This window comes from Petromyzon marinus, chromosome 24, assembly GCF_048934315.1.
Source record: "Petromyzon marinus isolate PM22_M1 ecotype Great Lakes invasive population chromosome 24, UKy_Petmar_22M1.pri1.0, whole genome shotgun sequence".
In the NCBI taxonomy this organism is placed as follows: Eukaryota; Metazoa; Chordata; class Hyperoartia; order Petromyzontiformes; family Petromyzontidae; genus Petromyzon; species Petromyzon marinus.
The window spans coordinates 12,683,992-12,697,823 of NC_133690.1; the positions used below are offsets into that span (position 1 = coordinate 12,683,992).

Below are 13,832 nucleotides of genomic sequence, written 5' to 3' on the forward strand. Positions count from 1 at the left end.
CACGGATCGTTCTGTGGTCACGTGGTGTTCAAGCAGCAGCAGCAGCAGCGGCGGCGAAGACTAATGCGCACAAGAGCTGAAGAAGCGAATTCACTCCATGCTCGGGTATGGGCAGCATCATGTCGTGCCCAAAGCTGCTCGAACTGCCTACACGACTTAAGACCTTTATTTGTCATAACGGTATGCACAATACGGTGAAACCGCTCTCTTATCCTCATTATTATTTGTGACCTGTCTGCAGCCAGGATCAAGCGATGACAATCCTATTACCTGCAGATATTTAACAGATGAGATGCGTTGCACCGTTAATTCCTCCTGTTTGATAATACTTCTCTTGTCCGTATGTATCTGTGCAGATAGGTTTTTTTGCGTTTAAGCCATAGTCCCCACATACCGCTCGTATCAATGCGGATAAGAGGAGCGACGACCCACTACTCTGTAGAGTAACATTGGTATAAACGCTTGTTACAATATGAACAACGCGTACTATGTTATGTACTGTTTACAAAGTGTGTTCACAAATCTACACTGAGAAACACGATGATTGACAGAGGGGGTGTAAATATTTTTTTCGAAAGTGTATTTAAATAGATGTACTGCAGGTAAGCAGTTTTCAGTTTTAAAAGCAGAGTTTAACAAGACAACACTTGCCAGCATCCTTCAAACCCATTCTAATATAATGTTTATGCGAGAGCCGGGGGCATATGGGACCCCGGGGTCCCACCATAAGGTTCATATGTATTTGAATAATGAACTTCTCTTCGTGAATCCACTGCTGGATGAAACACTCTCCATGCTCTATCAGGGATTGGCTATGCTTCACCACGCCGGGCAGTGCGAGTTGGTGAAGTGGTGCGGGGTGGGGGGGGGCTAGTGAAGGTCAGGCTAGGACTGGTTCAGATATCACTCGCCACTGATGTTGGCCGGGAATCAAACTCGTGTCACCGTGGAACTTGGTGCAGCATGATAACTGCTCTAACCACCGCTCGCCCAGTGAATATTATTCGCTGCTGAGATTTGGGACAGTGAAGGCGTTGGTGTAACGCGATTATGGACCTACGTGTCGCCTATTTTTGTGGAACAAGCGGCGATATTAATAACCGCAGTGACATCTGCAAGGCTTCAGTATCAAACGCGGTGTCGTGTAGCAACTTGATAAGCAAATCAGAATATTAATTTCTTATTCTATCGCACAGATTCACTTTCCGTTGTGTTTTACATATCTCAAAACTAAAAAAATGTATTACGAATGCAGAGCAGCATTTCCCCTTGCACATCCTAGGGATTTTGAGTATCGAAGTTTTAATAATTGAACAAAGACTGAGAGTGTTGAGACGTGTGGCTGGGATGCAATGGATAACCCTGAGGGCTGAAGTGTTCTCTGAAGTGTACTTTGAAGTCTACTCTGCTGTGCCATTCAGATGAGTCAACGGGCATCTTCAACGTACAGAAAATAGTCCAACTGCTGAAGATCCCGGGAACACTGCAGATTTTCACCATAAAGACCATCACCGGATTACCAGTAGGTAAAAAAAAGTCGCTGACTCCCTTCACACTGCTTACACTGCCTGTGAAAGTCACTGCTTCTACAATGTATCTCCCAAGACCGGCAGCTTGCCCAACAGCTGCGGGTAAGCGTTCAGGTAAGCTCTGGTAAATGTTTGTCTGACACCGTGGGGCATGCATAGCGAGGCGACTTGACACGAGTCGCACACATACCACCAGACCTAGCGGAGTCTTTGCACTTGCCCACCACATCCGTCATCCTGCTGTAGTCCGCTCAATAGGATATTGGCACGCGAAAGCGTGCCACACCAAATGGCATCAGCAGCAGCAGCAGCCTTGATCTATCCACTGCCGGATGAAGGGCTCCCCACCCTCTCATTGTCTCGCCATGCCGTAACCCTTCTCGCTCCCACATGTGAACCGACGCCATCTCTCCTCCGTGGTGTCGGTTCCCAGCCTCGCGTGTCTTCCCCCTCTTTGGCTGCCTCCTTTCTCTCTCCGGTCTCGTCTCATCGGCAATATTTAACCCCGCGCGCAAAAGAGGGCGTCGTAGTTAAACGCGCGATGGCGGACAAATGCCTTGTCCGGTGCTGCAAATGTTCTTTCTTTTCTTAAGTTCTCTCCGGGTTTAAGACCACAGCGAAGAGAGCGGGGGCAGGGGGTAGTGGCGTACATGTGCGCGCCTGCGATGAAACCAGTGAGCGTGTCTTCACCTCCGCGAGCGTTGCGGTTCACGTCATGCGCACGGGCATTCAGGGGAGCGAGCGAGCGAGCGAGTGGATCGCTGGCTGGCTGCAGCCCGTGCCAGGCCTGTGTGACGGTTCGCACAAAGGAGACGGCGCGCTGTTTCCACGCGAACATTCTCACGTATATATTTATAGCGGTGGGAAGCGGTGAATGCCCGTGCCCTGGTAATGTCACTTTGCAATTACGCGACCGCTTCAGCACCTTTCTCCGCAACCCAGATTCCACATTTTTAAAGAAGTTTTCATTTGTCAGCACAGGTGGCCTCCGCAGACATTTGGTGGAAATTCCACGTTGCTTTGGCGGAGGCCGGGTTTATCGTCTATAATAACAACAACAAAATTCCAGAAAAACGCATGTCAAAAATGTTGTAAATTGATTTGCATTTTAATGAGGGAAATAAGTATTTGACCCCTCTGCAAAACATGACTTAGTACTTGGTGGCAAAACCCTTGTTGGCAATCACAGAGGTCAGACGTTTCTTGTAGTTGGCCACCAGGTTTGCACACATCTCAGGAGGGATTTTGTCCCACTCCTCTTTGCAGATCTTCTCCAAGTCATTAAGGTTTCGAGGCTGACATTTGGCAACTCGAACCTTCAGCTCCTTCCACAGATTTTTCTATGGGATTAAGGTCTGGAGACTGGCTAGGCCACTCCAGGACCTTAATGTGCTTCTTCTTCAGCCACTCCTTTGTTGCCTTGGCCGTGTGTTTTGGGTCATTGTCATGCTGGAATACCCATCCACGACCCATTTTCAATGCCCTGGCTGAGGGAAGCAGGTTCTCACCCAAGATTTGACGGTGCATGGCCCCGTCCATCGTCCCTTTGATGCGGTGAAGTTGTCCTGTCCCCTTAGCAGAAAAACACCCCCAAAGCATAATGTTTCCACCTCAATGTTTGACCGTGGGGATGGTGTTCTTGGGGTCATAGGCAGCACTCCTCCTCCAAATACAGCGAGTTGAGTTGATGCCAAAGAGCTCCATTTTGGTTTCATCTGACCACAACACTTTCCCCCAGTTGTCCTCTGAATCATTCAGATGTTCATTGGCAAACTTCAGACGGGCATGTATATGTGCTTTCTTGAGCAGGGGGACCTTGCGGGCGCTGCAGCATTTCAGTCCTTCACGGCGTAGTGTGTTACCAATTGTTTTCTTGGTGACTATGGTCCCAGCTGCCTTGAGATCATTGACAAGATCCTCCCGTGTAGTTCTGGGCTGATTCCTCACCGTTCTCATGATCATTGTAACTCCACGAGGTGAGATCTTGCATGGAGCCCCAGGCCGATGGAGATTGACAGTTCTTTTGTGTTTCTTCCATTTGCAAATAATCGAACCAACTGTTGTCACCTTCTCACCAAGCTGCTTGGCAATGGTCTTGTAGTCCATTCCAGCCTTGTGTAGGTCTACAATCTTGTCCCTGACATCCTTGGATAGTTCTTTGGTCTTGGCCATGGTGGAGAGTTTGGAATCTGATTGATTGATTGCTTCTGTGGACAGGTGTCTTTTATACAGTTAACAAGCTGAGATTAGGAGCACTCCCTTTAAGAGTGTGCTCCTAATCTCAGCTCGTTACCTGTATAAAAGACACCTGGGAGCCAGAAATCTTTCTGATTGAGAGGGGGTCAAATACTTATTTCCCTCATTAAAATGCAAATCAATTTATAACATTTTTGACATGCGTTTTTCTGGATTTTGTTGTTGTTATTCTGTCTCTCACTGTTCAAATAAACTTACCATTAAAATTATAGACTGATAATTTCTTTGTCAGTGGGCAAACGTATAAAATCAGCAGGGGATCAAATACTTTTTTTTCCCTCACTGTACATGTTTACTAACATACATACACACACATATATTTAGACACAAACACACATAACCATTTTCATCAGCCACGATCAATCTACTGCTGGATAAAGGCCATACTACAACAACAAAAACAATCGCCATTCGCTACTAAGTGGCAGTGACATCACCACGACGCTTGTGGCAGGCTATGTGCACGTTAAAGCCAAGTGAAGTCGATTGCCCACTGGCAGGAGGTCACGGGACAGACCCAGGTGCCATGGGTTGACTGACTGGGATGAATGGCCAATGCACCACCTGTGCCCGCTTCTGTGCCAACTTGCTTTATTTTAGCCACCCGGCGCTCTGCTCATTGTTGTCAGTGTCGGTCCTCTGCCCCCCATACAAACACCGATGCTCACGCATATCCTTATACACATATACTAATAATAACAACATTCAGCCCTTTCTCAATCAAATCTTTAATGATGGCCTCCTTTTTACCAGATTTCACCACGTTTCTTTTAATCGATATTACCAAGATCTTAAAATGTTGGTTGGCAAACTAGGGGGCCAGAGGTGGTTGAGATATAATGTGCCACTGATGTTTATCATGGCTAGCAATCAAACTCAGGGCGGCTGGGTTCTGAGTGCAGTGCGCTAAACACTGCTCTCCATATATTGATATGATATAAATAATTTTACTCACACACACACACAACTTACAATCTCATATACACGCACACATAATATCATACAAATACCATCCTATACCTACACTCACATATAGCCATTTAATGATAGTCATATACTAATGTACCGTATAAACGCATGTATACTCATAAATGCACATTTAAACAGATATATGAATACACAACCCAGGTGGATGGCACACATCCACGTGGGCTATATATATAATGATTTGGGGAAGTGGTGGCAAAGTGGTTGGCGTGCTGCGATTTGAATCGATCTAGGTTCACCCGAGTTCCAGTCCCGGCGCTGGTAATATCAGCGGCGTGTGACATCTAAACTTGTCCCGGACCCCCACCCACCCACCCACCACCCGCTCCCCCACAAACCCACTTCACAAACCCACACCGACCAGCATGGTGAAGTATGGTTAAATATCCCCCCACAAGCGGTCATTGTCCTTCCTATGAGCACGGTTGGCTACGTACGGTGCGAAAGAAGTCCAACACACACACACACATGCACACATCCAGTAGTGGAATGAGAAGGAAAATTGGTGTAGGTTATTGTGTACAGCGTATGCAATGGAAGGTTTTGGAGAGAGAAAAAAAATTGCCAAATTGTATCCTGGCTTGACACACGCAGAGGGCATGTTAGGCTGCGGTGTTAATCACACGCAAACAGTTGCTACTGACATCGGCTCCACATGCAACGGAAGCGTCTAAATAATGAAATAATAGCGACCGCCTACTTGTAAGTTCTTCGGTATGTCCGGACAACTGCGCCGCTATTGGGCCGCTCGTCCTATTTTTAAAACGAGTGACCACACCAGCAGCGTGCGCATTTGAATCTGTCGCTAATCCCGTGCAGCGGCGTGCGCTACTCAACCATGATGTCTACACACGGCGCACCTCTGCGGTGGCGAGCTGTTAACTACCTCGCCTGGGGTGCAGGAGGTCGTGGGTTCGAATCCGACCCTGAAGCCTGCATATTTGGAATTTGCACGTTCCCCTCGTGGTCGCGTGGATTTTTTTTTCCTGCGGGTCCTCCGGTTTTTCCCCTTCACATTTAGAATCAACATCACGCGTTTCGAGTATTTTGGTTGCGATGCATTTCCACATTGATAAGCCACTTCGTTGAGTTTTTTTTTGTGTCCAGGTCACTCCTGAAAATGAGCTACGTAGCTCAGTGGGCCTTACCTGATAAAATAAAATGAAAGAGTGAAATCTGTCCACCCCTACCTTCCCTCGCTGCCTGCACAGTATATTAAAAACGCAGCGATGAATTACATTTTGAGCTCAACCCAATATGTGGATTTCCCCCTTCGCCATAGTTATGAAAAACCACAGATTTACAAGGGAAATCAGTGTAGATTGAGCACACTTGAGGACATTTTTAAAAGTCGAACGTTTGTCATACTTTGCATAATGTTGTCAGTGACAAGAAGAATTGTATGTGACTATGTACGTGGGCATGCAGGACAAAGACAAAGATCCCCTGTATAGCCTTAACAGACTGTTGGGGCAAGTGCTGTTAGCGAGTACCTTTGAAGGCCGGAACGGTACACGAGGGGGTGGGTGACCAGCACCACGCCCGGCCGCCTTTGTCACCCTAGTGGCGATGTTTGCACACCTTACTTGGTACACATTTGAGGCTGAGTCGACCTAGGAGAGGCCCAGGACCGGTTCAAATAATCGTCACTGATCTTGGCCGTGAGCGGGTATCGAACTCAGTCCGCCGGGTTCATAGCGCAGCGTAGCGCTAACCGCTACACTGCCGCTCCCTACGCTACCGATCTTTGTCTGGGGAGCGGCGGTGCAGCAGCCAACAACGCCTGTGACGATTATCTGAATTGTTCCTAGACCTCCCCTAGGTAGGCTCAGCCTCAAATGAGTACCTGGTGCAGTGTGTAAACATCGCCACTCAGGACAAATGCGGCCGGGCGTGGTGCCGGTCACCCACCCCCTCGTGTGTCGTGCCGGCCTTAATAGGTGCTCGCTAACAGCACTCGTCCCAAGAGTTTCTTGACGGCTATATTCATAAGCGCTGCTCGCAAACAGCACTTGCCCCAACAGTCAGTTAAGGCTATATGAGAGATCTCTGCCTTTGTGCATGCAAACAGAGTGTTAGTGTGGGTGGGTGAGCAGTGGTGACCCAAGTTCGTTTTGCCGCTCACAACCAATAACAGTTGCGAATTTCTGAACCGGCCCTGGGCCTTCTCCAGGGTTCGACTCACCCTTAAATGAGTACCTCGTGCCCTGTGTAAACATCGCCACTCGGGAGACAAAGGTGGTCACGTATGTTGATGGCTACCCCACCAGCCCCTCGTGTGCCATACCGGGTGGTGGAGTGTTGGCGCGGCGGGGGGGGGGGGGCAGGCAAAAGTTTCAAATGATCGCGTAAATATATAAATGTGTCGTTAAACCCGCCACCACCTCGACACAGCCAACTAGTAAGGTTTGTCACGTAAACGGAACGTGCCAAATTCGTGACTAGTACAGCACACCGGTGTGTTGGAGAGCAAAGCCACAACATTTACAATCTGAGTACGACGTTTCGTCAGTAATGGCAACTAGCTTCATCAGTCGACAGCCAGATTTGTGGTGAAATCCTCCTGTTTCGTTCATTACATCGAGGGGTAGATGTGATGACGACGTTGTGTGCTCGTCTTGGATGATAGTGGTCGCGAAGGCCGACGTGCTAAACTGATTCTTGACATTTGTTTTTTTTCCTGGTTCCTATTTCTTGTGCCGGTGTTTTTGCGCCAGTGTTTCATTGCGAGTCCATATGGCGGATGCGCCGCTCGCGTTTAAATTCTCATCTCGTCGAGGAGCAAGTAATGCGGTATTAACAGCCGCTGAGGCGTGCCGTTGTCATTAACATTATGATGGGCCTGATGCTGAGGACAGATGATTGGCTGATGAGTTTCCTGTCTTCTGTTCACAAGAGAATATGTAAAAAGAAATTAACAAGTCAGGTAGACATGTGGGTAATGGCGTGGGTGTGTATAATTGGCGTGCAGACGAATGACATTACCACGTTATATAACACGCATTCGCAGAGATTCCTTGTAAATGTCGGGCATTTTGCAATGCAACAGCAGGTCACTAACGTATCGTCATTATCATCCATGATGAATCCACTGCTGGACGAAGGCCTCCCAAAGCTATCACCATGTCTCGCTGCTCTGCAATGTCGATATCCACCCGGCACCTGCACACACAAGCCGATTTCAGTGTTCCGTCTCCTCAGTGTACGTGTTCTCGGATGCGTTCCACGTCTTGGCTACCACTCGACTCGCTATTCCTGAACGTTGGCCATCATCCCTTGGAGCGATATGTCCTGCCCAAATCAGTTTTTTTTTTTTACAATTTTTACAATTATGTCTGCATGCTCCCTCTAACCCACGTGTTCCGCTTGTGTTTCTCAGTGGCATTGGAAGCATGCCTCTCTCCACGCTTCTTTGAACAATTCCACGGTTTTTGTTCCGGTTTGGTGTTTATTTATTAACGACCGTGTTTCTGAATCACACGTCATAGTCGACAGTGCGTACTGATTTATACATGTTTTCCTCCGGGCACATGCAGCTGATTCACTATCAGCTTCATCTTTCAAGAAGCACTCCAAGCTGCGCTAGCCTGCCTCTTTTAATTCTCCATTTAGATATCGAGTCTGCCTTCAGTGGCCATCCAAGGTAGCAAATAATTCTGCTGTATGTATGTTGACCTTCTTTCGCACCGTACGTAGCCAACCGTGCTAATCGGAGGTCCGGGGGAAGGACAACAACACTAAACACAAAGAGCAGTTCTAAAGAAATGAGGTTTCAATCTGCATTCTTTAAAAGGGCATAGCTCCAGTGGCTTCCTAATATCGGAAGGAAGAGCGTTCCAGACGGCCGCAGAAGCGCGATGCGGTGACCGTCTCTGTTCGATGGGCAGCCAAAAGCCGCCACTGCGAGGATGACCGGAGCCCGTGCGATGGTTGATGCTCCTTAACGAAAATCAGCAAGGAACTGCGGTTCATTTGTGGCGAGCACTTTTGTGTGTAACAGAGACGGTGCAACGCCAATCTTGAACGGCCACATCACCCACATTACGAAGACAACAACAAAACAGCACTGTAAAATCTTCCCTGCGAAATCGCTTTTAATGGTCTTTGCGCCCAGAAGTCAACCCGCTAATTCACACGTCGTCGTCTTCGCCTTCGCTGTAATAAGGCATTCTCTTTGTGAGCGGGACATTGGACTCTTGGCTCGCGTGGCGTCAATCACGATCCTGCCACGGCATCCAGCCCTGCCCACCGACCCACCCGCCGACCCATCAAACTCCTCTCCGCTCTCCCACAACTTGTTTGGGAGGCGCAAACTTGAATGCAAGTTGCACAACCGTGAATACCAGAGGGGGAGCTGGGTGGCGGTGGGTGGGGGGGTATGCTGATTTAGTGATGTAGCCACGGCAGGGCTCGCCAAACGAAGTCTGTTTACGCTGTGGTCGCCCTGCAAATATTGTCACGGTTCCCTTTTCTAAGGCGGGCTGCATGGGCGAGAAAACAAGCCCCCGCTCGTAAATGTTGGGCCCATTCATGTGCTCGGCCCGAATGTATCAATGGAGTTGGAAACGGATGTTTTTGGCCGACGGTTTGAAGTGAAGGTGGAGGAGGGGCTGTAGAGGAGAAGGAGGAGGGGGAGACAATGTTAAATGGAAGCCTTAGGGGCATGAGTGCGTTTTAATGCATTCATGTCGATAAATTGCATTTTGTTTTCACTGCGATGCTCGCAAAGTGGGAGTAGTTTTAAATTCTTTTTGATGTCGGGCGCCTGTTGCCAAACAAGCTGAAATCCCCTTTGGACGAATACTATGGCAGGGAGTAAAGTTATTTTAGGCTTTGTATATTTTATGCATCAAAAGGCATTGCTTTAAAGAAATAACTTAACAGATCTTGTTGCTGCCAGGTTAGAACCAGGGTCTTCTGCATGTAAAATATCGCTGTATCTTTCTGCCTGTGTCACTGCTGCTTTGCTGGAGCTGTGCAATGTTTTGGTATTATTATGATGATTCCGCTTGTGAACCCAGAAGAGTCTCAAGACTCTTATTGCGAGGGTCCTGCCAGGTTTTCGCAGTAGGGGGCGACGAGTGTTACGTGCCGTAGAATCCGATGGAAGCACAGGTAGTCCCCGACTTACGACGGGGTCGTCGTAACGCATCTCCGTCGTAAGTCGGGGACTACCTGTAATCTCAAATGCCGACCGTAACGCCGGCACACGACGGACCTTGCTCTCGCGAGCGGCGTCACGGGATCGTTTAACGTCCGCTGCGAAGCGTGCGGCGCCTATCTTCACGATTTAATACCGCACCACCACGCTGGAATCGGACCGGCCACTCCATCATCGCCCGTCGCTCTCACCGCTGAATGAGCGGTGGCGCCCAGTGGAGTATTCCGAGGCGGTCTTGGGGATGAGCCAGGCAGGGGCGGTGGGAATCCTCGCACCGTTAGGAAGCCACCTCCCCCGCCGCAGAACCTCGTGCCAATTTATTAAATGTTTGCGACCGCTGGCGGCAGTTTCGCTTCTCCCCGCGTCCGTGCCATGGAACCGCGCAGCTCCCGCGCGAATCCCCCCCTCCCCCCCGCCATCGACGGCAGCGGCCCTGAAGTTTTCCTTAAAGAGCGACGAGCGATCTCGTGGGTGACGGCGCTCCGCTACTCCCCTCGCCGCTCACTCGCGCGTCGTCACGGTCGTGATCATCGTCATCGTGATGATAACGATATAACGATCATGATCCTGACAATGACCGCCATCGTTATTGTCGTCATCACCAGTTTACATAGAAATGTAATGATAGTTACAATTTATAATACAAACGTAGAGCCCCTTTTCGATGAATTTCTGCATCAATGCCGATTCAGGATTATTTGACGATGCTTCGCCATGCCGGTCGGTACGGGCGGGTGAAGAGTTGGAGGGGAGAGGGGGAGTGGGCCAGGAGGGCAGGATCGGTTGAGACATCACTCGCCGCTCAATGTCAGTGATTTGCCAGGAATACAATTCAGGTCATCGAGTTAATTGCACAGTGCGGTGTCCGTTGCACCAAAACTCGCCCCCAGTTGATATTTGTGGTAGCTTATTTTAGCTGCACCAAGTTTTTTTTTTTAAGCCTTGGTCTTATTTGTTAGAGTGCAGTATTATATAAATGGTATAAGTTTACGTAATCAGGGTATGTGTTACCTGATCGTTTTGCTTAATCTTTTGCAATCAAAGCGGTTTCAGGTTTGTGCATGCACTCGGGTGTATATATTACAAATAAGTTATATAGGTATATAAAAGTGTAACTTCCCTTAGGCTACTAGGTGTGGTGCTTAAGAGTGCTCTTTTGAATTGCAAGCAAAATAAAGCCACGCCAAAATATAGCCTGAAGCGTGAGGTAGTTTGGCTGCTTCCAAAAATAGTCTTCTGTCCATAATGTCCATTTCCTGTGCTTTAAATATTGCATTTGTGATGTTTGAAGGCTTGAAAATGGTGCTTAAATAGTCATCTGGTTTTCCTCGAATCAATTGTTAATGAACCTGTGTGCGTGTGCTTGATTCATTTGGAGGACCTAGTAGTTACTTATTTAGGTGAAGCACTCAATCACAGGTTGGAAAATTAGCGTATCAGCCAGGCCCAAATCATCAGGTAGCATGGAACACTTGAGGAAACATGGGGGTAGTAGTGCTGATAAAAAACAAAAACACTCAGACTCGTTCATGTCCGAAGGCTTAATTTAGAAATTATTTAAAGCAAATTAAGTTGTCTTCAACGGGTCTTAATGTCTCCATAAAAAAAAAACGGCGGGATCATTTTTTTATGAAGTTATTCTTTTATATCTATTTTGCGAATGCATGTTCCTCCCAAGTTACGTTTTTTTAAATCTCATGAGACATTGAGCGTTGAACAAAGGAATAGACTCCAATCTCAAGAGTATTCACGAAACGTGTTTTTGTTGTTGTATGTATTCTAGTTGTATTCAGCTTCTCAGTCTTCATTCATGACCAGGTCAAGAGAAGATCGGGAATCAAACTATGAAATTAAGAGGTGAACAAAAACAGCATTGGAGTGTGTTTGGGAAACTGAATTTGATATTCTTGGTTCTTTCAGTAAAGTCGCGTAGATAGAAAACGAAAAATGAATAATAATAAATAAATAAAGAAGCATACGAAAATATTAATAAATTGAAAATATTACAAGCAAAAAAACACAAAAATACAATTGTTAAAATCTTTTCTATTTCTTTTTAATTTTTAATTTAATTTTACTATTTTTATTTTTTGGGGTTTTTGTTTTTATTATTTTCAAGTTATAATTATTATTTTTTTTTAAATGTGTTTGCTTTCCATTTGCGTGACTTTACCGAAAGAACCAAGAATATGAATTCCTGCAGTCACGAATGTTTTAAGTAAAAAAAACATAATTCGATAACTTCCTCTGCGTATGGCTGGGGGAAGCAGTTATAGTTCTCATGCCGAGGTTAGCGATCCATTCAGCCGCTTCAGGCGAGGCAGCGTGAACGGCCGCGATGCCACCGGTAATTAATCTCTGGGTGGCAGGAGTTTGGTGCGTGGGCCATCATCTGACTTGGGTGCGCGCAGCAGTCACGATGTTGGCCGCCCCTCATGTCCCAACATCAGAGAATTGCGTGCATTGGGGCAGCCGTTGGCGATGCGGCGAAGTGAATGGTGCCTCGGCACGGTCGCGAGTTGGCGAATTCCCCGATATCCCCCAGTTATGTTGTACGAATTACACTGAGAGACGGAATTGGGGTGCGCGCAGCTCAAGAGGGCAAGACGCTTATTACTGTAGGCGGTTAAGACGAGCAAGTAGGATTTGGGCACGACACCCGGCTAGAACTGACGCTGTCCGATGGAACTAAAACTGGTCGCGCAATGCCAGCCGAGGGTGAGGACAACTGACCAAGGCTGAGGTGGAGCGGTTTTGGGTTTGGATTGTGGCATAACAGGACCATCAGGGGACGGCGAAAGGCATGGGGAGGCTTTAAACCGTCTGTGGATAGACCATGGCTGATGATGTCTTAAAATGCACGTGTTGCAATTTGCAGACAATGGCCGAGGGTGATGATGATGATGTTGATGATGATGCAGGAATTACCTAAATTGTTTCTGTTACAATAAGCTGTGATTATAAGGACACAGTCTGCACTAATATTCAACACAGTTATAGGGTGTTCGCATTTTAGCGGCCGGTAGTGTAGCAGTGAGTACACTAAGCACATGCAGGCACACGCATGACAGCACTTGGATATGGATTCCTGGCACGTGTTGAATAATTTTTCAAATGGAGCAGAGCAGGCATTCCGATTTACTAACCCATACACTACCCAGAAATGCAATGTCTGTTTTATATTGCACCAATAAACCTTAAACATTATGCTGGAGCCCTTGTCCCATATATTGGGTTGTTTGAAGAACAGTTGGGTACCTCCGACTGGAATGGTAATATTTAAGTTATAAGCGTATCGTGTGCAACATATGAAGCTGGAATGTATATCAACCAATTATTATTTTTTGCACTGAAATTTTGGCTGAAAAATATATATTTGTAATCCTCTTGAAGTGCAAACGAATGGGTTTGTGGTGGGCATGCTGGCTGGATTGTTACAACGCAGTTGATAGACCATGGCTGACGATGATATCTAAAATGCATTGGTGTGTCGCAATTTCCAACATTTAGCGTACAAAGAAAGACGCTTTCAAATATTAATTCTAAGTACTTTTAGATGTCTTTATTCATTTAATGCTGTACAAGAATGTAGAGCCGACATCTGGGACACTAAGTAACCTTTGGCCGAGGGGGGAAGATTGACACTAATTAAATGCCCAATGCCACTCAACCCCGACAGCCTGTGTGTGTCCAAGCATGATGGACGTAAGTAGCCCTAGAATGGAAAATCTAAAGACTCGTGTTCACTCTTTGCTCATTGTGGGCTATGCCAGCTCAGAAGCAGAATATTTATTTATGCTGGAGAAATCCAATGAGCTATATAGCTTTTTTTCCATAGATGTCCAGTAGGGGCATAGGGTCAGAACGTTACAACAAACATTTCAAAAACACGACATGAG

At 47.1% G+C, this 13,832-nt stretch overlaps 1 protein-coding gene across 2 annotated transcripts in view; it reads left to right on the forward strand.

Annotated features, from left to right (window-relative positions):
• SLC67A1 (solute carrier family 67 member 1) overlaps positions 1–13,832 on the forward strand; it is a 143,943-nt gene that overhangs the window by 31,026 nt on the left and 99,085 nt on the right. For both annotated transcript variants that reach the window (XM_032959956.2, XM_032959955.2), the window contains exon 6: positions 1,422–1,526. In XM_032959956.2, the coding sequence (XP_032815847.1) occupies positions 1,422–1,526 (105 nt within the window). The remainder of the gene's footprint in view (positions 1–1,421; positions 1,527–13,832) is intronic.